The sequence below is a fragment of the Pithys albifrons genome, chromosome 11 (assembly GCF_047495875.1).
Source record: "Pithys albifrons albifrons isolate INPA30051 chromosome 11, PitAlb_v1, whole genome shotgun sequence".
Classification (NCBI taxonomy): domain Eukaryota; kingdom Metazoa; phylum Chordata; class Aves; order Passeriformes; family Thamnophilidae; genus Pithys; species Pithys albifrons.
In genome coordinates this window covers 1,572,046-1,597,953 of record NC_092468.1, presented here as the reverse complement: position 1 = coordinate 1,597,953, position 25,908 = coordinate 1,572,046, and the positions used below count along the sequence as shown (strand labels likewise).

General features: G+C 51.5%; 1 protein-coding gene across 1 annotated transcript; it reads left to right on the top strand.

Moving 5' to 3' along the window:
* Positions 1-489: 489 nt before the first annotated feature.
* PCCB (propionyl-CoA carboxylase subunit beta) lies at positions 490-25,908 on the top strand. Its single transcript, XM_071566926.1, has 15 exons — positions 490-848; positions 2,798-2,917; positions 5,350-5,418; positions 6,525-6,581; positions 9,057-9,170; positions 10,615-10,725; positions 11,069-11,177; positions 12,045-12,165; positions 17,369-17,450; positions 19,255-19,378; positions 20,540-20,647; positions 23,225-23,325; positions 24,705-24,803; positions 24,943-25,036; positions 25,673-25,908. Exons 1-15 carry the CDS (start codon positions 660-662, stop codon positions 25,792-25,794), a joined length of 1,620 nt encoding a protein of 539 aa, XP_071423027.1. The 5' UTR covers positions 490-659; the 3' UTR covers positions 25,795-25,908.

Sequence of the window (25,908 nt, the reverse complement as noted above, 5' to 3'; positions counted from 1 at the left end):
CCCGGGCCGTGCCCGAGTGTGCAGTGACCAGAGCCGGATCGCGTGGGAATGGGAGCAGGCAGAGAGCCGGAGCCCGTGTGTTACAAGGGCAGTTTTCATAACAAACACTTTCTGCCGCTCGGAGGAACGAGGGGGCAGCTCCTGCTGCGAGCGAACACCTCTGCTCGCCGTCTTCCTTGTCACACGCCGCAGCGGCCTCTGCTCCGCGCAGGGCAGGGGGACCTGCCGCGTGTGCCCGTGGGTGTGCCCGTGCCTGTGGGTGTGCCAATGCCCGTGCCCGTGGGAGACAGCAGCGGCGAGCGGCGCGGAGGGAGCGGGCTGGGCTCGGGGATGCAGGGGCTGTGTGTCCGCCCCGAGCGGGGCCGTGTCCGTGTCCGGGGCCGTGCCTGTCTGAGGCCATGACCCCCGAGCGGGGCCGTGGCCATGCCCGTGTCCCCCGAGCGGGGCCGTGCCCGTGGCGGGGGCCCTGCCTGTGTCTGAGGCCGTGACCCCCGAGCGGGGCCGTGCCCGTGGCGGGGGCCCTGCCTGTGTCTGAGGCCGTGACCCCCGAGCGGGGCCGTGCCTGTATCCCGCGTTCTGTGTCCCTGCCCGTGCCGTGGCCGCGGCGGGGGCGGCGCAGGCGCGGCGGGCGGGCCGGGCCGGGGCGGGGCGCGGCGGCCATGGCGGCGGTGCGGGTGCTGCGGCGGGTGGCGGGGCCGGCCCTGCTCGTGCCCGTGTCCGTGTCCCGGTGCGGCGCCCGGGCCGCCTCGGGGGCGCGCCCGCCGCCCGTGCCCCAGCGCATCGAGGAGAAGCGCCGCGCCGCGCTGCTGGGCGGCGGCCAGGCCCGTATCGACGCGCAGCACAAGCGGGTGAGCCAGCACGGCCCGGCCCGGCAGGAGCGGTGCTCCCGGTGTTCCCGCTGTTCCGGCAGGGAGCGGTGTCCCCGGTGTTCCCGCTGTTCCGGCCGGGAGCGGTGTCCCCGGTGTTCCCGCTGTCCCGGCCGGGAGCGGTGTCCCCGGTGTTCCCGCTGTTCCCGCTGTCCTAGCCGGGAGCGGTGTCCCCGTTGTTCCCGCTGTCCCGGCCGGGAGCGGTGTTCCCGGTGTTCCCGGTGTTCTCGCTGTCCCGGCCGGGAGGGATGTTCCCGGTGTTCCCAGTGTTCCTGCTGTGTCAGACAGGAGCGGTGTCCCCGCTGTTCCCGCTGTCCTAGCCGGGAGCGGTGTCCCCGGTGTTCCCGGTGTTCCCGCTGACCTAGCCGGGAGCGGTGTCCCCGGTGTTCCCGCTGTCCCCGCTGTCGCTGCCCGGTGCCCGGTGCGAGGCCCCGCGGCCCGGCCCCTTTGCTGGAGCTTTGCTGTAGCGGCCTTAGAAGCTGCTGTGCCCGTGCAGGAAAGGGAACATCTCCGGACTATTCCTGGAGCTGGAGCTCGGGGCGCTCTCCCGAGGGTGGCTCTAACAGTGTGTGAGGGGTAACACACACAGACATTGCAACCTGCACATGTCAGGGGAGGGGAAGTTCGAGGCTGCTGAACACTGCCCAGGGTTTGGAATCGTACAACCAGCTCAGTTTCAGCTCCTCACTGCTCTTACAAATCTAAGCGGATCTTCTGAGGGATGAGAGCAAAGAGCTGACAGAGTGGAAATAAGGTAAAGACAGATGGGAAGGATGAGAACAGCTGGGATTTTAGTCTCTTGCCTCTCTTGTTCAGGATGTGGGCAATGCTGACTGAGCTGACAACAGAGGTTTCCTGTTTCTGTTTGGTGTTTCTTCCTCGGATGTCTGTTGGTGTGGTGCAAGGCCCTTGTGGCACTACGATGGCTTGGAGGCACCCAGGAGGTGGGAATGGCCACATCAGTGACCAGTCTGTCACCAGTTTCCCTCTCCCACTTATACAACATCTGAAGAGAGTTTGTGCTCACTAAGTCACATCCAGGACGCTGACACACAATGTACAAGGATTTCTGCCTGTTGAGGGCTCCCGAACAGCTTATGTGTTATAAAAGTGAGACCTGTGCATTACTTCAGGCTTTCCTCTGTGTGCTGGTTTTCAGGAACTGTTTGGCCTACTGCTCAGAGAGCCTGAGCTGTGTTTCAATGTCCTGTGGATACAGGGCCACACCATCCCCTGAAGAAGACAATTCAGGTGCCCCCCCCTTTGCAGGCAGATCCTTACCTGTGTTGGAAATAGCAAATTTGCTTGGAAGGTGAGGATATGAAGAACTTTGCAATTGTTTATTCCTGCATGGTGTTGAGAAAGGGATGTGCATATCTGGTCAGTTCCTGGTGTTCTTGGCCCTTTTCCTACTTTTGCCCATGCCAGTGTCCATCAGAAAAAGGCACAAAAGGGTTTTATCAGAAGATCCCTCCAGGCTGTCATACTTCCTTTTCCTCTCATTTCCTGCAGTCCAGTAAGGAGGGTGGGGAATTGAGCCCTGGGCTGTTGGGAAGGGCTGGTTTAGCTGTGGAAGGGCCCCGTGGTTAAGAATAGAACAAAGGCCTCAATAGCAGCATTTAAAAGTGTGGGCAAAAATAGCTGTGATGCTTTTATATCTTGTTGAAAAGTCTCAGAGATTGTTTCCTTTCTCCTGTGGTAGTGCTGCTCCAACAGTTGTCCTTCTTTTCAGAGTCTGGCTTGCATTATGTTTGTTTTAAGGAGGATAATCACTGTATAGGCTATTTCCAGCTCTGGGGGCCTGCAGTAACACAGTGGGCCCAATGCAGCCCATGAAGTGAGGCTCTGTTTGCTTAAACTGCATCTGCTGGGGGTCAGCAAACAGCCAGAACCTCCTGATGGCTCTGTAATTGTTGCTTGCTCTGTTCCAGGGAAAGCTGACAGCAAGAGAACGGATTCTGCTGCTCTTGGACCCTGACAGCTTTGATGAATATGACATGTTTGTGGAGCACAGGTGTTCTGACTTTGGGATGGACTCCAGTAAGAACAAGGTACTTTTATTTTATGTATCTCTTGTTTCAGTGTCCTCCACTGTGGAGCCAGCCCACTGGTTGAAACTGGGCTCTTCTTTTCACATGCAATTTCTTTCATTTGTTTTGTTTTCTTTCTGTTTATAATTTGGTTTTGCAAATTTGCTTTAATTACTATCAGTTTCCATTTAACAGCTTACATAGTTTACTTTTCAGTTGTCTTGATACCTTTTTTATAAGGTCACCTGTTTGGTTCAAATACTTCCCTGGGTATTGTCTGAGATTTGTATTTTTAACAGTAGAGGAGGCTGCAGAGCTTTGATGGTGTTATTCTCTTGGGGTTCCTTGCACAGGGAAAATCCTTGGCTCCCCAAAGTCTGATAATTTACTGCCTGGGAAAGGTGTTTTGACTGGGTACAGAAAGGACCAGTGAAGGCCTGGGCTGTGTTAGTGGCCAGTGCAGATGGCCCTGTTGGATGTTCCTGTAGCCCAAGGCCTGTTTGCTGGGGGTTGTTGTGCTTTGGGGTGTGGGGAGAAGCTGCTGCACACAATGACTGCAGCTCCTGCTTGTGCAGGTACTGAACCACTTCGTTAGTTTTCAGTCCTGCAGGATCAGCAGAATTCCAGCATGAGCAGCACAGGTGAAGGGTTTGTTTGGTTCAGGAGACTGGTGGGACCCGGTGCTGGGAAGGATGTTGTGTTAGACCTTCTCCCCTCTCAGTGAATGGAGGAGCAAATCTCTTCTCTAAGTAGTTTTTTTCTCTGTTCCCCAGCAAACTGATTGTGTTCTCTCTCACCACACTGCCCCACCTGCATCCCACAGTGCTGATAACAAGTCCCTGATTCCTGAACATGAGGAGCAGCAGAGTCCTGAGTGTGACAAGAGGGTTAATTTTCTCTTGTCCTTCAGAATTCACCTTCAATGAGCTGCACATTGTGTTTACAGAGCACAGTTTCACAGCAGCTGTGGCCAGTGAGCTGGAATATTAGTTGAGCATTGAATTTCCCTGAGTTCCTGAACTTTCTGAGGAAGGCTGAGACTGGTGCTCACATCCAGGCCACTCCGTCAGCCACTGGGGCTTTTGGGAGTCACTGCATGAGGCAGTGGCTGGAGTGCAGGTGTGGTTGCTGCTGTTCATGTGCCAGGAGCTGTGGGCTGGCAGCAGAGCTGTGTGTGCAGCCTGGGAGGGGTCCCCAGGCAGGGGTGACTTTCCTGGGAACAGGCCACCTTGGGCATGAATGGCCTTGGAGTGGGCCCTGCACCAGACACTTTCTGTTTAATCCAATCAGCAAAAAGCATTTCAATGCCTGAAGTTCCTTGCTGACAGCCCAGTAAAGTCTACTGCTGTCTTGAAGGACTTCTGTATATTTTCTTTGGTAGAAAGTGAGAAATACAGGTTAAGCACATTTTAAGACTCCATTTCCTTTTCCAGCTCTTTCTTCTTCCCTTATTTACAGAGTGAGAAATGGGACAAGTCAAGTTGAAGCATTTGAGGTGACTGTAATTACATTTTTTGACCTTTCCAGTTTATTTTCTAGCCTTTATCAACACCTCAAAGGTTTGTGTGTTGTGCCCATTCTTTCAGAAACATCAGATCCTAATACAAGGTATGTCTTGTCTCTAAGGATGTGGTTTGCATTAGCTCCAGATGGGCTGAAATTTGCAGGGAAACTACTAAATTCATTAATCTTTAATACCCAACTGTGGTAGTTTGGGCTTTAGTTTTAACTAAACCTCAGTTTAGTAGGCTCAGACAATCCACACAGATCAGGAGAGACAGGTATCACCTGACTTAAGTAACCAAAGACATATTTCATACCAGGTGACACAAACCTGAGATATGAATACAGGAGTAGGAGGTGTTCTCTCAGTTCCATCCTGTCTGCAGTGGAGGCAGCACGTGCTCTGCCCTGGGCCCTGCTCCTGCCACCACTGCATCGTATCTGGTTTAGTTTCAGGGAAGTAGAAACATTTTATTGTTATGCTCCCTCTTTTGCCTTGCTGGGTGTCTTTTAGAGTATTTTATGAATCTGGAGTAATGAAATCTGGTTTTGGTGAGAGGTAGAAACTTGTTGTTATATCTAACTTGTGTAAGTGTGTGTTATATTGTAGTTTTCTCTTAATTGTCTCTTTTCTGTATAAGCATAAACTGGTTTGAGTTTCTAGGTTTTTTTTTCATTTCTCCCTTTTTCTCAGCTGGAGGGAGGGAGGCTTTGATTGTGCAGTTGGCAGTTTGCCAGCTCAAGCCAAGACACCAACAAATATGTGGTATTACTTCTAGTTTTCCTTTTCAGGGCTGGGGGAGATCCTCGTGGAGCCCCCAGTGCAGAAATGCAGGGCCAGTCCTCTCAGGGAGCCAGGCTTTGCTTTGAGGACGTTTGTGGGGTTTTTAGTGGCTGCCATTGCTGCTTTGGTGTTGCACTGATGTTTGTGCTCTCTGCTCTCTCTGCAGTACCCTGGGGACAGTGTGGTGACGGGCAGGGGCCGCATTAACGGGCGCCTGGCCTATGTCTTCAGCCAGGTAGGGCTCTGCTGCTTCAACGCCGTGAACTTCTCCTCTCCCAGCAGTTCAGGGTGGCCTCCTGCCTGTTGGCCTCCTCCCTGAAGCGTAAGCTGGACCTGAGATCCTGTGGAGGAAGCAGGGCACCTGCAGACAGGAAGAAGGCAAAAAGCTTGTGATACAGCTTATAAATAGATAAAATGCACTTTTTATGTTAAAATAGAGTTTTTATATTAACATAAAAATATTTTAGAGGAAACATCCGAAGTAGAGGCTTATCTTGATTAGTGCTACCACTGTGAAAGAAAGGCTTGCTTTCAGATTATTGGTGACTGCTGCTCTTTTCTGGGCCACAAAGTAGCCTTTGTTCCATTTGCCCTCATGGCCAGAGTGGCTGTTGCTGTGTGACCTTGGAGCAAGTCGTACTCCCTGCCTTTTTTGTCTGGGGTGTTGGTTCTTCCAGGGGCCTGAATGCAAGAGAGGAGCCAAACACAATCCTTCAGTTCATAAGAACACAAGTAGAGAGCAGTTTTTACATTAAAAGAATTTGAAAGTGCCCCTTCCTGATATACCCTTCTCTTTTTATATTTATATTTAAAACCTTTTTCCCCTCCAAATCAAGCTGCCACCTGAGATGTTCCTTCCTTTTTGGTCCAGCTGCTGATCATAGTTGAGCTGTTCTGTGTTTTTGGGGCTTCTTTGAAGCAGCAGAAAACCTTGCCAGGAGTTGTGTCTGTGCTGTTGGTGCCAGGAGGTGTGAACGTCCCCTTTTAATTCTGGATCAGTCCCAGGGCCCTGTGTTGCTTTTACAGATCTGCTGCTCAGACCTGGGGTGGCACCCACAGGCAGTTTTGGCTGACACAGTCCCTACAGCCCCTCTAAAAGAAAAATCAACTCTTGGGCATAACTCCTGAATATAGAGTGGTGACACATGTTCAGGGTTATCTTATTCTGTTGAAGGAGTCTGGGATTGAACTGGGTTGAACAAACTGCACCAGGGGAGTCAGTTGTTTTGGAGCAGCACAGCAAATACAGAGCATGTAGGATTGTATTATTTACTTGCAATATTTGACAACATTTTGCTGAAATGATTCTTTCTCTAATCTGAAAATTTGCTTTACCTCCAGGATTTTACTGTATTTGGAGGCAGTTTATCTGGAGCTCATGCTCAGAAGATCTGCAAGGTAATATTTCACAGTAGAAAATAAACCCAAAAATTGTCAGAGTCCTTTTTTTGGTCTGTTGTGATAATGCCTTTGGTAACAGTGTTTGGTGACTGCCTGCAGTGGGCTCTGGTGTGTGCCATGGCAGCCTGGACGTGCCTGTCCCCTCCTGCCAGTTCAGGTGGGCACACACAGCAGGGCAGGGGGCACCTCTGGGAGCTTTTGGAGTGGAAGAGAGTTTTTCTGGGTAACACACACTGTGTTGAAATTAAGTTGTGTTTTCTACTGTGCTTCAAAAGATGAGAGGCTTGCAAATACAAATATAAATTAACTAGTCATTACTGGAGAGATGTGCAGTGAGCTTGGAGCAGCTTTTTCCCATGCACAGTGCAGTGTGGAAGTGTACAGTATTTATAAAAACCCAATGTAGCAACTAAACAGTGAAGATAAACATTTTTACAACTTGGAGGTCACCTTGTTCCTCAGAGCTGCTGTTATCAGGCACTTGTGCTTATTTATTGCCCTTTGGCTGCTTGTCTCACTGGAAAAGTTTTTGAATCCCAGGGCTGGGAAGTCAAAACTTTTTCATGCATGAGTGTTGAGTGGTGTGGGCTGGGAAAACTTCCTGAATTTTCTTGCTCTGGAATTGGAAACAAGGATTTTTGTGGAAAAGGCCTTTTCTCCTGTGGAAAAAACCTGCTTTTGGCACAGACCCTTCAGCAGTGAGGGGGTATGAGAGTAGAAAGCACAAAGACTTTAGGCTGGATTATAACAGCTTGGCTTTACTAAGTCTTGATATTGGGAAAGACTTGAATTAGCCTTTCCCATTGGAGCTTTGAATATCTGTAATTGGAAGGAATTTAATGGTACAGGAATGATGGGATGTTTTCTGCTGGATCTTTGGATCTCTTATTTCTAAAGCAGCAGGGAGAGTGCTGATCACAGAGCTGGGAAAAAGGGTGAGTCCTTCCTGCTTGGTGCTGTTCTTGGTGGGCATCAGTGTCAGTGCTGGGCACCAAAGTGTGAAAGCCATGGATGCATCAGTTGTTCTGGGTCTCAGTCTTTGATCTGTGTTTTAGGAAGAACTTGAAATAAATAAATAATCTATAAATAAGTCTATAAAACAGCAAAATGTGTCAGTGAACCTGTTTCACTAGTCTGCTCTAATAGGACAACAGGCTTTCTAGGAAGAAGCAATGCCTGTCAGCTCCAGGGATTTTAATAAGGCATTTGCTAATGCCTGGTGTGTCACAGCAGCAAACGAGGGCAGGCTTGGCTCACAGACTGTGTTTGCAGTCCATGCAGAGCTGTTTGAGATGTGGGGTTGGATTTGGGTTGTGCAGCCTCTCTGTGTGTCTGCCACCGTGAGACTGCAGCTTTTCCACAGCCAGGCAGACTCAGAGCAGCAGGAGCCCCTGGTTGACAGAGTGGCAGCAGGTCACAAAGCCCCTCTAGAACTATAAAGACCCGTGCTTGGGCTGGAATTTTGGGCTCTTGGTAAGTTAAACGTTGTCTGAAATAAATAGAATTTCCTAACAGTGGTTGGAAGGACTAACACAGGGCAGGAAAAAGCAGCTTCGAAATTCAAAATGGGCCTTGGCTGACAGTGTGTGGTTTTACAGAAAGTTATTTAGGAGCTAAAGCAGAGCTTGATGTTAAAACAGATCTTAACATAATGTGCCAGTGATGCAGTGTTATGAAACTGGCAAACATTTTACTGGAATCCAGTAATCAGGAATACTTTATGCAAGGAATGTAAGGAATTCAATCCTCCCACTTAGGCCTCTGTTGGAGTATTGTGTATGATCTTGAGACAAGTGAATGATCAGACAGAACAGGATATGGAGGGAACAGTGTGACTGAATGGGTGGTGCTTAGTCTGGGTGGTGAAGGGGAGTGTGAACACTGGAGGGAGATTTGGGGTGCTTGAATGTTCACAAAGGTGAAAGCTGAGAAGTTGTTACGTGCTCTCCCTCACTGCTGTGTGTCAAAGAAATGTAATGTTTCTGAATTTCCACAGGAAAGATTTGGTTTAGTCTTCCCAAAGAACTTTTGAGAGGGATGATCAAGCATTAGAATATGCTGTTTAGGGAGGTTACACAACCCCCACTGCAACAAACTGATGAGGTGCAGTGGAGGCCCCTTGTGAGCAGGTGTGGGTTGGCCCTCTCTGGTCCCACTCACAGGGCAGCATCCAAATGGGCACCATCCAAACCCAGTGCTGATGTGGAGATGCAGGGCTGGCAGGGCAGAGCAGCACTGAAGGTCATGGCAGGGATGAAATGTGTGTCCTGTAACCTTCAGACTGGATGAGGCCAAACATGAGCTTTGGTGAGCAGTCAGAGACTGAGAGTTAATGGGAGTACAGGAGAAGCTGAGTAGGCCCTTTGGATTCTGGCACAAATGGATTTTTTTCTAAGGGGTGCACTTTCTGGGGTTTGTTGCTTGGGTTTAGCTTGGCTGGGTCAGTAAGAAGGGGTTTGTGTTCATCACTAGATCATGGATCAAGCTGCCATGGTTGGAGCCCCCGTGATTGGGCTGAACGACTCCGGAGGCGCCCGGATCCAGGAGGGAGTGGAGTCCCTGGCAGGATATGCAGACATATTCCTGGTGAGTGGGCTGCTGCGTGCCCAGAGGGCCTGGCATGCACAGAGAGTGGCATGGACAGGGTCTTTGCTTGAGTCTGTTTGTAAGGAAACCTGATGTTACCATTCTGTTTCAGCCAGGGACCAAAGCAGCTTGTGAGACCCAGAGCTTGGCTCTTTCCTTGGCTTTGGGCAGACTGTGGTGCTGCTTTGGTCCATGTGTTAAACAGGGTGATGCTGAGCCCTGCAAAGCTCTGTGAGCCAGTGAAAGGCTTTGCAGGAGCTGTGGCATAAGAGGGAAAGAGAACAGTGGAAGAGAACCACAAACAGCTATTTAACTTTTTAATTTACACCTAAATTATCAATTGCCTGCATCGGGATGGAATCTCTTTGAACAGTTATCTGTCAGAGATACATGAGCACACCACGACTCAGGGTTTTGTTGGGTGGCTGTGACCCACCTGCAGCTGGCCCTGTGTCTCCTCTTCAGTACACATGTGTGAACAGTTCCACACCAGATTTGTTTTCAGTAGGGCTGGTAAAAGGTGAAGGATTTCCACTGCAGAAAGAGGCACTCAAAGTAAATCAAACACTGTGCACTTGAAGAAGACCTGAGCAGCTCGGGTCAGAAGCAGCAAGTGCCTGTGCTGCCAAGGTGGGAGGTCAGTGTGGGGGAAAAAGGGGCTGCAAAGAGGTTTCTGTTCAAAGAAGTGTGCAGTGTTAACCTTACTGGTGGGGGATGTCCAGTGTTGATTGGACTGGTGAAAGTTTTATGTTTCTACAGGATTTTGGTGGCTAATGCAAGAATTTTCCATCTACACACACTGCTGCTCATTTTTTCACAGAACTGGCATTTTTTTATGTGCTTACCAAAATATATTGCTTTAAAGTGTGTGCACAGAACATCCCCATCAATGTGCTGTCAGGAGGAATGAGAGCAGGTGGGGTGACATGTCAGCTGCTGGCAGTGTTGGGGTTGGTGCAGCCTGGGGGGAGCAGTTACAGAGACAGCTGTGACCCAGCTGTGACCCAGCTGTGCAGGGAGCAGTGCAGGTGGTGTTTCTGGACAGCACTGACTCACCTGCAGTGAGCTGGAGCTGCTGCAGGGACCTGGCCACAGAGAGCTCCCCTCTGTCTCTATCACAGTGTGCCTGTTCATTCAGATTTCAGGGACAGCCACCTCTCCCCACTCCAGTTCCTGCCCCTGGAGCATCTGTTGAGGTCACTCATTCCGTCTTCCTTTGCAGTCATTGCATGGTGTAGGAAATCAAGTGTATGGGAATAGAAAGCAGCAAAACAGAAGCAACAAAATCCTTTTGGTTCTGTTTGCATCAAGACACTGCCTGCAGATTTTTGTCTCCCAGTAAATAAAACAATCCTATTTATGATTGTAAATTTCTGCAGCATCTGGGCACAGATTTAAAGATGCACTTTGCTGGTAAAATGAGGTGTCTTTTTTCCTGTTGCAGAGAAATGTTCTGTGCTCTGGGGTGGTCCCCCAGATCTCCCTCATCATGGGGCCCTGTGCTGGTGGGGCTGTGTATTCACCTGCCTTAACTGACTTCACCTTCATGGTCAAGGTAAGGGTCAAGGGGCTGTGCCCTGACCTCCTGCTGCTGACCTTGGTCAGACTCACACTGAGCCCACAGGAGGGAGTGTTTTATGAGGTGGTCTCTGGCTTTGGATTAAGTGTATTTTGCATGAAAAAACCCGAAGAAAACCTTTCCCAAATAAATTTGGGATAGTTGCATTTTTTGGTGATTTTTTTATATAATGCATTCAGAATTTTTAAGAAATTTCTTTCTCTATTCTACTCTTTTCTCATTTGGGGGAAAGTCTCTGGGGACTGTGGCTGTTCCTTGGGTGCTTTTGCAGCCTTGGCTCTGGCAATCACTGTGTGTTTTTGTTTTTTTCCCTCCCCAGGACACATCCTACCTGTTCATCACGGGCCCTGATGTGGTGAAGTCTGTCACTAATGAAGATGTCACCCAGGAGCAGCTCGGGGGGGCAAAGACACACACAGCAGTGTCTGGTGAGAGCTGAGGGGGTTCCTTAGTGGGCTAGTGGTGTGCAAAGCAAGTGAGAGTTGTTCTGGCTGAACTGGTGCTTGGCTAGTGCAGGTTATTCTGAGGTGATAAAGCTCTGGTTGATCACAGATCCTTACTCTGTATATGGCTCTCTTGATGGTTCTTTTTAGTAATGGGACACAAAACAGGAAAAATAGGAAAGTTCTGGGATTTGGAAGAGAAAGGAGCAAACCTAGAGAAGATCCTAGAGGTGGGAACCCTGTTGGAGGACAGGGCTTAGCAAAGCTGGCCTGGGCTGGGGCTTTTTGGTTGTTCTCCAGAAATTTGCCTGAGTTGAAAGATTCTCGACAATCCCTTTGCTCACTAATGTGATTGGTTGAAGTATTCAGCTCTAAACGAGTGGCAGTGTGAGATGAGGCACTTCTTTTTCCCCTTTTTCCCCTCTGGGAAAACTGACTCATGAATCTTGTTGGGGCTCAAATGACTGTGGGATCTTGAATTCTGTGTGAACTGAGCTGATGATGAACCAAAACCACACACAGGGCTGCTGCCCAGACCAGCCACCATAACAAAACCTGTGGTCCAGTACAGAATTCCAGAAGGCTGGGATCCAGCTAGGGCTGTGACAGCTGATAAACCACTTCACACTATTTTAAACATGAGATCAACAATCCAGACCTGTTACACAGACAGTCTGACACAGCCACACATATTCGAGGTATTTTTAGCTGGTCAGATTCGGTGGCTTAAGACTCCTGATTGTTCATGGCTCAAGTTTAAAGGTTCTTGCTTCTTTGTATCTTTATTGGTATGTATTTGAAAAGGAAACCTTGCACAATCGTTTCCAAGCCTGCTTTCCTCTTTCTGTGCAGGAGTTGCACACAGAGCCTTCGAGAATGACATCGATGCTCTGCTGAATCTCCGGGAGTTCTTTAATTATTTACCTCTGAGCAACCGTGACCCAGCACCAGTGTGTGAGTGCCATGACCCCAGGTAAGAGGAGACTGGCTCTCAACACTGAATTCCAGGGCTTCTCTGGCTCCAGGGGGCAGAGAGACAGGTGTTCTGAGCCTGGCATCATGGCCCAGGGCATGGGGAAGGGCAGTCTGGGCCCAGGGCACAGGGAAGGGCAGCCTGAGCACAGGGCATGGGGAAGGGCAGCCCCTGCACAGGGCATGGGGAAGGGCAGCCTGAGCACAGGGCATGGGGAAGGGCAGCCCCTGCACAGGGCATGGGGAAGGGCAGCCCCTGCACAGGGCATGGGGAAGGGCAGTCTGGGCCCAGGGCACAGGGAAGGGCAGCCTGAGCACAGGGCATGGGGAAGGGCAGTCTGGGCACAGGGCATGGGGAAGGGCAGTCTGGGCACAGGGCACGGGGAAGGGCAGCCTGAGCACAGGGCATGGGGAAGGGCAGCCCCTGCACAGAGCATGGGGAAGGGCAGCCTGAGCACAGGGCATGGGGAAAGGCAGCCTGAGCACAGGGCATGGGGAAGGGCAGCCCCTGCACAGGGCATGGGGAAGGGCAGTCTGGGCACAGGGCATGGGGAAGGGCAGCCCCTGCACAGGGCATGGGGAAGGGCAGTCTGGGCACAGGGCATGGGGAAGGGCAGTCCCTGCACAGGGCATGGGGAAGGGCAGCCCCTGCACAGGGCACGGAGAAGGGCAGCCCCTGCACAGGGCACGGAGAAGGGCAGCCCCTGCACAGGGCATGGGGAAGGGCAGCCCCTGCACAGGGCACGGAGAAGGGCAGCCCCTGCACAGGGCACGGGGAAGGGCAGTCTGGGCACAGGGCACGGGGAAGGGCAGTCCCTGCACAGGGCACGGGGAAGGGCAGCCCCTGCACAGGGCACGGAGAAGGGCAGCCCCTGCACAGGGCATGGGGAAGGGCAGCCCCTGCACAGGGCACGGAGAAGGGCAGCCCCTGCACAGGGCATGGGGAAGGGCAGCCCCTGCACAGGGCATGGGGAAGGGCAGTCTGGGCACAGGGCATGGGGAAGGGCAGCCCCTGCACAGGGCACAGGGAAGGGCAGCCTGAGCACAGGGCATGGGGAAGGGCAGTCTGGGCACAGGGCACGGGGAAGGGCAACCCCTGCACAGGGCACGGGGAAGGGCAGTCCCTGCACAGGGCATGGGGAAGGGCAGTCCCTGCACAGGGCATGGGGAAGGGCAGTCTGGGCACAGGGCACGGGGAAGGGCAACCCCTGCACAGGGCACGGGGAAGGGCAGCCTGAGCACAGGGCATGGGGAAGGGCAGCCCCTGCACAGGGCACGGGGAAGGGCAGTCCCTGCACAGGGCATGGGGAAGGGACGCCTCTGCACAGGGCATGGGGAAGGGACGCCTCTGCACAGGGCATGGGGAAGGGACGCCTCTGCACAGGGCATGGGGAAGGGACGCCTCTGCACAGGGCATGGGGAAGGGACGCCTCTGCACAGGGCATGGGGAAGGGCAGCCCCTGCACAGGGCATGGGGAAGGGCAGTCCCTGCACAGGGCACGGGGAAGGGCAGTCTGGGCACAGGGCACGGGGAAGGGCAGTCCCTGCACAGGGCATGGGGAAGGGACGCCTCTGCACAGGGGGCTGCCACAGTCCCTGCAATGAGCTGGCAGGGCAGAAGATTGAACAGTGAGCAGGGTGGGGGAGGACTTGCCCTGTTCTGTTGGGTCAGCTCTGCTCCTGGGGCTTGGGGGTGAGGAAGCCACAAGGAGGCAGAAAGGTTTGTGTGTGAAGTGCCTGGCTCAGGCTCCTTGTGTAGTTGGCACCATAACACAGGAAAAACTTTCAGGAGGGGAGAAACAGTGACTGTCTGGACTTCTCTCAGGGGCTGCAGGGACAGCTCGAGAGCCAGCAGGGACAGGGGACACTGAGGGGACAGCCCTGCTGGCACTGCCAAAGGTGGAGAATGGCAGGGGAGTAAAAGCATTTTGACCCGAGATCGGGGTACACTCCCAGCTCAGCCCTTGGCACAGGGGACCCCTCAGAGCTGTTACCCTCTCTGGTGTGGGAGTGGCACCCAAATCCGTCCCTCTCAGTTCCTCACACATGTGTCATGTGTCTTGTGGTCTTACATGCATGAAGGTTTCAACATGTGAGTTGGGAAGGTTATTTCTTTGTGCCTCACTCTGCTTTTCAGTGTCTTTGCAACAGTTTGGGGAGGTGGTTTTGGATCAAGTTAACAAATCACTACACTGGTACTTGAAATACTTTGTTCATTTTTGGATAAATAAATTCACCAAGTGCCCTACAGGGCATGGTTGGACAGGTCAGCTAATTACTGGTCATAAATTTTTCTAAGGTGTTGATCTTTAAACTGTAACACTGTTCTGGTTTGATTGTGAGAAACTATCAAAGAACGTGGCAAATCTGATTTGGTAAATCTGGGGGTTATCTCTGAGGTTATCATGGTCTTTCTAAGCATTCAACAAGCTGTGCTTGGATAATTACTCTTTATAGACTTGATTATGGTGTCTTAATTTCACTACAGAAACAACAGTCCATTTCTTAAATCAATGTACTTTATAATGGGTCGTTTATTTTCTTGTGAGAAGCTGTCAGTTATGTTGTAGCTACTAATGTATGAGAGATTAGCTCTTTATTCCTTAAGGGAGACAATCTTTTATGCAGCTTGACACACTGTCAGAGGATCATAGTATAATAAATGCAATTTGTACTAAGAACTTCACTTAGTAGCCTTTATATGTGTGGAGACAGAGCTAATTGTTACATTTGCCTGTTTTTATAGCAGCATCTCAATATTTCTCCCATTTGTGCCCCTAATGCATAGATTGGTATTACTTCATCTGGACATACTGACATTGTAATAGACTCCTTTTGCTTGGGATTGATGTGTTTGATCTCACAGCTGCTGCAGTCCCAGCCCATTTCTCTAGAGGAACTCCTTTCTTATTCCATCATTTTTACACCACAAAAACCTGCCACCAAGTGTAGTCTACTTTTGTCTTCAGTATTAAGGCCTGAGGCTGGTGAGCTTGTCTGGCTTTTTTGGCTTTCCCTCTAGGCAGGCAAGTTCTTCCTGGTGTTGAAGAATGTCAGTCTTGGCTGCTGAAACTTGTGTTGGTGGAGTTTTTGTTGTCAGTGGCCTGGGTTGTAAAGGGTTAGAAGTTCCTTTCAGCACCAAGTTGTCTAATGGTGAGTGTCCCCAGCCTTTGGAGGGTGTCTGACTGCACTGGAGGCATTGCATGGTGTGATTCTTACCTATGTGTGTCTCTGTGGATTTCTGGAGGAGGTTATTGCCAGCTCTTGGTAACCAGGAGCAGTTTCACTTCTGCCCTGAAGGCAAACCAGTGTCCATCTGGGTGAGGGTGTCTCTGGCTGTCACAGGCTTTGATGAGGAGCAGCAGTTCTTCTCTGGGAAGTGGGATCTGTAAGAAATGCAGTTCTCAACCTCTGCAGCCCAGTGACTCCAAGCTCCACATGGCCTCTGTGAGGGTTTGAAGATTTTCAGACATGTGGTATGCTGGGTAATGTCTTCATTTACTGATGGTTATTTATTTTAATGCGGTCAGAATTTCCCTCAGCACTCAACAGCACTGTCAATTAATAATTGCAGTTTTCCACTTTGCTTATCCTGTGGGGTACCACAGGTTCAGGCAGAACCTGGAACACATCCCTGTCTACTTTATGGACAAGGAAGTTTTAGACTCTTTTGTAGTTTGGGGCTTAGCCTGTTAAATCAGTTTAATTTAATCAGACTAAGGTTTTGCTTTTTTGTTTTATGGATGTATTTGCCTACAATGCTTGTGATCATGTGGCTTGGAGTGTTGCTGTCCCCTTTATTCTATTAATAGCTGGATCTCTTACCCTCTCTGCAGGGCTGTGCCTCCTGTCCATGTGTCTGAGCAGCACAGAGACAGCCACGGGGCTGGAGGAACAGTTTCTGTCTGATTTTGACAAACTTCCTTCAGGTTTAAATTGGGTGTCTAGAGCCTTGTGCTGTCCTGTTCTAAATGCACTGAATCATTGTTGCAACAGTAATTCAGCAAGAACTCCACAGAAACACCTTTTATAACACACAGATCAGTGTTTTTATGGAATAGCACAAATACAGTGTTCCCTGAAGCCTTCTCAGTGGTAGCTCATAAACACTGGGACTGTGAGGGAATCCAGAGCCCCAGTGGCTGCCAGTGCAGGGGGTGGTGTGGGCAGGGCAGGAGGGGACTGACCCTGCAGGCGGCGCTGCTGCCCCAGGGAGCTCCGCGGGAGGGGAGCACAGGACGGGTGGGTGAAATGCAGCCATCACACGGGAGGAACTGAGAGTGGCGGGGGGTGTGCCCCATCCCTGGATCTCTGCCTGTTTGGAGCCAGGGGAATGAGCCTGGAAAGGTGTCCTTGGTTTGGGGTGGTCAGGCTCACAGGGGCCAGCGGGGCACAGAGAGGTGACTGTGTCGTTGTGGGACAGGGACCTAGTGGTGGCATTGGGAGCAGCTGGGGCCACCGGGCTCAGCAGGCTCTGCTCTCCTGCCCCTGAACCTGGTCCTGCCAATCTCTGTGGAACAATCCGTGTCCCACGGGCCACCAGTGCCCCCACGGGGCCAGCCCGGGTTGTGCCGCTCCTGGGCAGTGCCCGAGCCCAGGGAGGGACTGCCCAACACAGCAGCTGCTCCGTGCCCAGGGAGGGACTGCCCAACACAGCAGCTGCTCCGTGCCCAGGGAGGGACTGCCCAACACAGCTCCGTGCCCAGGGAGGGACTGCCCAACACAGCAGCTGCTCCGTGCCCAGGGAGGGACTGCCCAACACAGCTCCGTGCCCAGGGAGGGACTGCCCAACACAGCAGCTGCTCCGTGCCCAGGGAGGGACTGCCCAACACAGCTCCGTGCCCAGGGAGGGACTGCCCAACACAGCTCCGTGCCCAGGGAGGGACTGCCCAACACAGCTCCGTGCCCAGGGAGGGACTGCCCAACACAGCTCCGTGCCCAGGGAGGGACTGCCCAACACAGCAGCTGCTCCGTGCCCAGGGAGGGACTGCCCAACACAGCTCCGTGCCCAGGGAAGGACTGCCTAACACAGCAGCCCATCAAGAGCTGTCTCCTCCAGGAAAAAGCCTCCAGGGCTGCCCGAGATGCAGAGAAGCAGTTCTTCCCCATATCTGAGGAGGGTCCCCTGAAGGGTCCCAGAGGTGGAATGGTTTGGGTGAGTTCCTGGCTTGGTGGTGCCGTGGCTCACCCGTCCCTCTCCGCAGTGACCGCCTGGCTCCCGAGCTGGACACCATCGTGCCGAGCGAGTCGACCAAAGCCTACGACATGCTGGACATCATCCACTCTGTGAGTGTGCCAGGGTGGGGTGGGTCTGCAGGGGGTGTGCTCTGGGCACAGTGGCACTGCACAGACATACTGTTAGTCAGAAGTCTCTTTAGTCTCCACAAGCGACTGTTTTCACCTCTTTAGTAGCCATGAGTGAAGGGACAGCAACAACTGCAGGGGAAACAAAGATTCTAGCAGATGAAGGAATTCTGAGATTTGTTTTCAGGGTCCAACTTATGCACAACTGTGCAGATGAAAGATGCTGTAATTCAGTTTTCTCCCTGGGGCTGAAGCCCCTTTCTCCCTTGAGTTCTGTTGTCCCCTCCCTGCACCTCGTGATGTCTGTCTCAAATCCTGGCACTCTTATAAAAGGTAATAAACTACCCAGAGTGCCTGTGAAGATCTAAACTTCCCTGTTTGTGCCAAGAGACAGTTACATACACACACAGTACAAGAATATATATTTATTTTTTTAAATTGCAAGTCAAGCCCTTGGAAACTCCCAAGTTTGTGTTTCATTAAGGGAGGCAGATCTCCTGGGAGGGGGCAGGCAAGGAACATCTTACAAGGTTTTTAAAAATCTGAAAGCCAGTGTATAAATAACAGAGGTTTTATTAAAGCAGCACAGGCAATGCAGGTAATTCTCTTGCCTAATTTTGAGTACTTCACTTTTCCAGGTCTAGCAACTCGATACGTTGGGCAGAGAACAGGGTTGTAGAAGCAGCTTTATCACCTGACGCCGTTACAGCCCCTGCAGAGCACCCCCAGAGTCCCAATTCTGAATGCTCAAATTCCCAGCTGCTGCTTCTCCTGCTGGGCTTGGAGCAGCAGCTCAGCAGGGGCTTGGGGGGCTGCTGGAGCCAGCAGTGGACAGGCAACACAGGGGGCACCTCAGCTGTGTCTGTGGGACCCTCACAGTGTGTCCCTCTGCTCTCCCCACGCCTGTGCTCAGCAGCACATTCACTTTGGCTGCATTGAGAGTCATTTTAGTGGGGAAGGCAAGCTCGGGGTGCTTTAATCTCTGGACTCTGCCACTGTGAGTTTCAGCACTACATGTACTGGAAGTTAAAAGGTGGCATTTAAAAAAAGCAAGTGAGGAAAAACCCCCAAATTTCCCCACAGATTTTGAGAAGTATTAAGGAAAGCAATAAAACCACTTTAATAATACTTAAGTTTTTCACAGCTTTTCTGAGGCTGAGGCAAAGGAAGTGATTGGCAAAGTGCAGTGTGGGCACAGCTGGGAAGGGGAATGCTGACAGGAGCCTGCCCAGCCGTGTGTAGGTGTCGCTGCTGCTCCGTGGATAACTGTGCTCCCTGTGGAACGGGGGGATTTGACTGTGCTTTGTGCACCGGTGGCACTTGGCAGAGCACCCCCCGAACTTCAGCCCCAGAGCAGTGCAGCCACCACAGGTGTGCAGAGACATTACACCGAACAGAGGCAGTTTCTGAGCTCCACCAACTGCTATTTTATCACTGGAAGTTGTTCTTTAAGTCGGTCACTAATTAAGATGTGAGAAGTTCTTAACATCTGATTTGAAGTATTAGTTTGTTGTAAACCAGGAAAAAGGCTCACCACAGCCATAAAGATGTTCTCTGATGGTACTCACCTGACAGTTTTGGCAGTAAGTCCAGGACTAGTTAATTCCTGAACGAAGGCTGCAAAGATTAAAAGGTTTCCCTCCCTCCTTTCCTTTCTTTCAAAGTTCCACAAGTTCTGAAATGTTCTGAAGTTGCTGTCCTAAGGTAACCAGGTTTGTGTTTGCCTGTGTATTTACACACATCTGCGTGTCCTCACAAGGGCTCTGCCTGACTGTCACCCTTGCAGATTGTGGATGAAAGGGAGTTCTTCGAGATCATGCCATCCTACGCCAGGAACATCGTGGTTGGCTTTGCCCGGATGAACGGCCGCACCGTTGGGGTCGTGGGCAACCAGCCCAAGGTGGCATCAGGTCAGAGCACAGCGTGTGCCCAAGCCCCTGTGTGTCTGCCTGTGCTGTGCAGGGCTCTGGCTCCAGAGGAGCTGTTTGCTGTGTGTGCTCCCCACTCTCAGGGCCCGTCCTGGATCTCACTGGTGCCCCCGTGAGCTGTGGAGCACAGGTCCTTTCTGGAGGGGCTCTGGCCCCAGGTCACCACCCAGCACACAGAGCGGGGCCCAGCCTGCAAGGAACTGCATTAAGCAGAACCTGGGAACTGCACCCTTCCCTGCACAGCAGTAACACCCCTAAAACTCCTCTCCAGGGTGAGGCACTTGTTACCTCCCTGTAGTCAGAACGGTGCAAAGGCTCCAGACACCCAGGTGTGGGGCTCTTGGCCCCCAAGGGTACAGGTATGAAGGTACAACGTGCAGCTCTAAAGATCACCCTTTTAAACTGTCAAGGGGGTTTGCTTTCCCTCTTTAAGTTAATTTCTGAAGTGACCTCCAATCAGAACTTTCTGGTTTACTCCCTGTTTTTAATTCCTCTGCCTTTTTGTCTGGGAAAATCAGATGACCCAGTATGATGTTTCATTCTTTTGTCACCTTTACAAGATCTGACTATCAAGATATAGACAGATGGTTTTAATATCAATCTTCATTTGACATTCTCAGTTTTAACAACTGTTTTTAATGTTTCACATTGATGCTCTTATACCAAATGTGTTTTGGTTTAATATGATTGTGCATAATATAATTCTAAATGGCACTGAAACAGAACAGAAACACTCTGCAGCATGTTTACCAAAAACACATCTTTCTCAAAACATTATTGCATTGTTTAATGTTTTGGGTTTTTTAATGGAGAACTCTGTAACCTTTCAATATGACTGATATAAAAAATAACAATGAAGGGAATGTTACAGAAGAAATATTTTAAATCACCTGAATGTTATTAAGCTGCTGTTTTGGGACACAGGGGTTAGAAAAACAAAATGAGCCTTCGAATGGAGCTTATTCTGTAATCTTAGTTCTAAACCAGGAAAACTTCAGGCAGATTATCTCCTCATTATCTACAGATAAGCTTTTTCTTTAAGAAGGCGCTACAGCTAAAAGAGTGTGATTTTTGAGTTGCCTTGAATTACTGCAGGTCATGGGAGTTGGTAACACCTTTCTTTCTCTATGCTCTTAACTTCAGGGTGCTTAGACATAAATTCCTCTGTGAAAGGAGCTCGCTTTGTTCGGTTCTGTGATGCCTTCAACATCCCCCTGATCACCTTTGTGGATGTCCCTGGATTCCTGCCAGGTAAAGCCTTGCCATTGCAGGGTGCTCTTGCTGTTAAAAACACATTTTAAGAACTCTGTGAGAAAACCTCTACTGTAGTAGTCCTGTATGTCAGGTTTTCAAATCCCACTTTTTGGGGCAGAAACTCTGTATTCCAAGTACAGTAGTCATCACAAAAGGCTCATAAATGTGCACAGACTTGCAGGACAATGAAGCAGTGCCTCCCTGCCCTGCTCCTGTCACTGTGTTCTGGGCTCTCAGCACTGTGCTGGCGTGACCTGAGCAGAGGGACAGGTCAGGCAGTGAATGCTGGAGTCTCCAGCAGCTGATGGAGACACTGGGATGAGCAGTTTGCCAGGGCCAGGCATGGGGATGCCATGCTCTGGAGAGCTCTGTGCTGCTGGCAGAAGCTGTGTCTGTGGCCTGGGCAAGGCAAAACCAGCCCTGCCTGGAGCTGCTGCCCTTGCCATAGGTGGTGTGGAAGTCACAGTGATTGCTTCATTATAAGGAGCCTCCAGGTTCCTCAGGATGCTCAGCTGTGTATTTAGATGCTGTCTGATTTCCAGCACCCAGTTCTGAGCCCAGGGAAGGGAGCAGTGCCAGCTGGGGCACCATCCAACCACATCTGCTCAGCACTGGAGTTACTCAACTCATAGGGCACATTTGCTGTCCAGGCTTTGCTGCAGCAGCAGAAACCACCTCACCTGCCACCCAGAGGTGTGACAGGATCAACCTGGGGGGAAGAAGGATGTTCTTGTGGCCACTGATTGTTACTGTGTCTCTGGAAGGTTCTCTCACACTCCAAGGCACTTCTCAGATGAAAGTGCCCGTGGTTTAGGGGCTGCAGGCACACCAGGAAGGCCAGGGCTGCCCTGAGCCTGCTCTCAGCACAGACTCTGTTAAAATGAGCCCTTAGAAAAGAGGCTGGGAGAGGAGCAGGGACCTTCCACGATCCAATTTCATGTAAATGCTCTGTACAAACTATGGTTTGCCTCGAGGCCCTGCAGCTCTCACAGCACTGAATGTCACTGTTCAGCACTCCAGTTCTTGCTGTAACACACTACAGTGGGCACGTTTGAACCATGAGCCAACACCACAGGGGTCACTGAACCCTCCTCTCCCTCTTGCCCTCCCTCCCCAGTGCAGGCTCACCCTGCTCTGACATGGGCCAGGCACAGCTTGGGTCACCCCAGGAGACACTGCAGGGATCCAGGTTTGGGCAGTTGCTTGGAATCCAGGCAAAAGTTATTTCCATGCAGCTCATTAAAAGTAGTGACTTAATATTGCATAATAGTAGGTTGGTTTGAAGGTAGATAAATGGAAGAAAAATAAAATAGAGAAGGATAAAGAGATGAGACCTGAGGTTTGGTTGTGATCCTAAATTTTAAGGAGTTTGGCAAGATTAGCCCATTAGCATTAGAAATCTCAGAATAAGTATGAAATTCTGAAGGCAGCATCATCCCATGTCCCTGCTTAGTAGAGAGGAAGAAAGAACCTTGGTGGTGTACAACACATCTCCCAGTGCCAGTGACCCAAACACTGGCCCAGCGTTTCAAAGGTGTGCAGAGAGATTTAAGCTGTCCATGACCTGTAGCTGGATAAAAACACATGTTTAGGACTGAATCTGTAGCCAGAAAAGAGTTCATGTTAAAAAATTCAAATAACTGAATGATCTTGAAGCACTTTGATTGACTGGCTGTTCTAAATGTGAATTAGAAACAGAGGCTGTGACAGATCACAGGGGCTGTGATTGCTCCCCAGCCCCATGCCAGGCCCGTGCCCCAGCTGTGCCCAGGCTGCTGCTTGGGCTCTGAGGCCCTGTCTGCTCTGATTTCTGCTGTGGGGAAGGGTCCCACAGGCTGCAGGGAAAGGCAGGAACCAAAGTGTAGGCAGAAATTACCTGACACTGAAATTACACCTGAGGGGAAGCATTGAAGTCAAGCCACCAAACAGACAACCAGGTAAGTTACTGAATCTCATAGAAGAATTTTTATGGAAAATTTTACTTTAAAAAACTCACATCCATTAAGATGATCCCACATACTCTTAGGAGGTTCTCCCATGTGCTAAAAGCAAAGTCAGTAGGTGGATTAAACTGCTGGAGATTAATTGTAGAGTTATGCCTTGTGGTCTGAAATCCACAAATCCTAGAAATAAGTTCCGTGGGATTGCTGAGTCCAAGTCCAGTCAGATAGGCCTGTGTTTGGGGCAGAGGGTGCTGGACATCCTGTCACAGGGATGACCATTCTCCAGAAGCACCTGCTGGGAGAATCCCTACAGAGGAGTTCAACTTGGGCTGCCCTGAAGGATGACCAAAGTGAATGTAGGTTGTGTTTCCCACTGCGAGTCATATGTGGAGTCTTGAAAATGCTCTAAGTGTATTTTGTTCCCAGGAAGGCACCATCTGGTCAGTGTTGTTTCTGTGACCTCACACACCGCAGGTGCTGCTCAGGGTGGTACAGAGGACACTGCCTGGTATCTCCTGGTGTCTCCTTCAGGATGGTACCAAGGCTGTGGTCGTGGTCAGCTTTGCTGCTGGTGACACGTGATGGGGTTTTGTGAATTCCCTGGAGTGAAATAAGTACTTGTTCTTTGTAGGCACAGCTCAGGAGTACGGTGGGATCATCCGGCACGGGGCCAAACTGCTGTTTGCCTTTGCAGAAGCAACTGTGCCTAAAATCACTGTCATCACCAGGAAGGTAAGTTGGGACGATCCTATGGAGTTCTTCCAGAGTTCTATTCCCACAAACACGTGTTTAGTCATGTGGAGCTTTGTTAGTCTGTCCCACTTGTGCATTGTCACACCTCCATTTGTCCCATCTGGTAACACCTCTTTGTGCCAGGTTGCAAGAGGCCATTTTTTCTATTCTCAGACCTCAGTTCCTTCCTTCCTCTTGTCTCTGCACCCCTCTGACACCTCCCGTTTCTGCCTCTGCCTGGAATGCCTTCACTGCAGTACTTGTCCCAGGCCTGTCTCGCTGAGGACGTGGCATCTGTTTGCACACAGCAGATCTGCTTTTTCTCCTTCTGCTTCTTCAGCCTCTCTCTGCAGACCCAGCACTGACTGCATGTGTCTTCTGCTGTGTCTGCAGGTTTCATGCTTGTGTGGTTGCTCTTCCTCCTCAGGCTCCTGCCATACTCTACCTCATTTCTTCCTTTCTCTCTCTGTAAGGTACCTGGCTCCGTAAACTCTGGGTCCTTAAAGGATTAACCTTTTTCTTGCTGGTCTGCTCCTCCTGCTTATTTATCTGAGAGGCTTTTGGCACCACTGCCCCGGAGCCCTGCAGTGCCTGTTCACCACTGCCCTGGAGCCCTGCAGTTCCTGCTCACCACTGCCCTGCAGCCCTGCAGTGCCTGCTCACCACTGCCCTGCAGTGCCTGCTCACCACTGCCCTGCAGCCCTGCAGTGCCTGCTCACCACTGCCCTGCAGCCCTGCAGTGCCTGTTCACCACTGCCCTGGAGCCCTGCAGTGCCTGCTCACCACTGCCCCGGAGCCCTGCAGTGCCTGCTCACCACTGCCCTGCAGTGCCTGCTCTCCACTGCCCTGCAGTGCCTGCTCACCACTGCCCTGCAGTGCCTGCTCTCCACTGCCCTGCAGCCCTGCAGTGCCTGCTCACCACTGCCCTGCAGTGCCTGCTCTCCACTGCCCTGGAGCCCTGCAGTGCCTGCTCACCACTGCCCTGCAGTGCCTGCTCACCACTGCCCTGCAGCCCTGCAGTGCCTGCTCACCACTGCTCTGCAGCCCTGCAGTGCCTGCTCACCACTGCCCTGCAGCCCTGCACTGTGAGTGGAGCACTGCAGGGCCCCAGTGCTGTGCAGGGCGAGGTCTGCAGGTGCAGACACACAGTGACCCCCCTCTGCTGTCCTTGGCTATGCCCGTGGTTCCCCAGAGCCCCCTGCCTGCTCACCAGGGTTCCCTCTCTGCTGCCCTTGGCCATGCCCGTGGTTCCCCAGAGCCCCCTCCCTGCTCTCCGGGGTTCCAGCTGCAGAGGGGTCTGGCCCAGGGGGCTCCTGCAGCTTGTGCTCTGTTCAGGGGAAGCTCAGCCCCAGGAGTGAACCCCCTGGTTTCTGTTCCAGGCCTATGGAGGTGCCTACGACGTGATGAGCTCCAAGCACCTGCGAGGGGATGCAAACTATGCCTGGCCCACGGCAGAGGTGGCCGTGATGGGGGCCAAGGTGAGGTCAGGCCCCTGCACACCACAAGGGGCCTGGGGACAGGTGGGGTTTGCTCTGACGCAGCTCACCCTGGTGGGGAAGGGGCTGCTGAGGCCCAGAGCTCCCCCACTGCCCCTGACCCGAGCTGTGCTGTTCCCAGGGTGCTGTCCAGATAATTTTCAGAGGCAAAGAGGCCAACGCAGAGGAAGAGTACGTGGATAAGTTTGCAAACCCCTTTCCTGCTGCCATGAGAGGTACGGATATCCCACACTGTGTGCCCTGTTTGGGGCTCCCACTGCCTGGGGACAAGTTTGCAGCTCTTGAGTAAACCTTTTGCTAATGAATAAGTTACAGAGGCAGGGCATTTGTACCTGGGTCAGAAAGGTGATGCTTAACCACAGCTTGTGCATGTGAAGCACAAACACATCTACACACAACACACATCTTCAGCTGGAAAGAGCCTGGTGGAAGGGCGGGACTGTTCTGGAAAGTGCATCTTCAATTTTGTAGATGGTAGAAAGCATCTCACAACTTGTCCTTTACAGCACAGGTGCTCTGCCAGCCTGTAGGACAGTCCTGATGCAGAGCCTGAAGAGCCTGTAAGGGTCCACTTCAGTGATGTTCTCCAGCACTCTGGAGCAAATTTTTCCACTGTTTCGACTTCCACCTCTGCTGCAGTAACTGTGGGGTAGAAGGCATTTAAATTTAAAAATTATTGACACAGTAGTATTTCCTTTTCAGGCTATTTGAATTTAGCTGAATTTGTAACTTGTGAACTTATTTATTCCAACTTCTGTTTTGATTTTGCTGGTGTGTGTCAGAGCCTAGACCCAGGAGGCTGAGGCAGAGCCTTCCTGGTTCTCAGGCTGGGGTTTGTCCCGTGTGTGCAGGGTTTGTGGATGACATCATCCAGCCCTCCACCACCCGCCGGCGCATCTGCCACGACCTGGACGTGCTCGCCAGTAAATCCCAGTCCAGCCCCTGGAAGAAACATGCCAACATCCCACTGTGAGGGTGAGGAGGGGCTGCCCATGCTGGGAACCATGGCACTTGGCAGTAGAGAACAGTTCTTTTCATTTTGGTTTTGCTGATAACCATCAATAAATCACAGTATATATTTCATTTA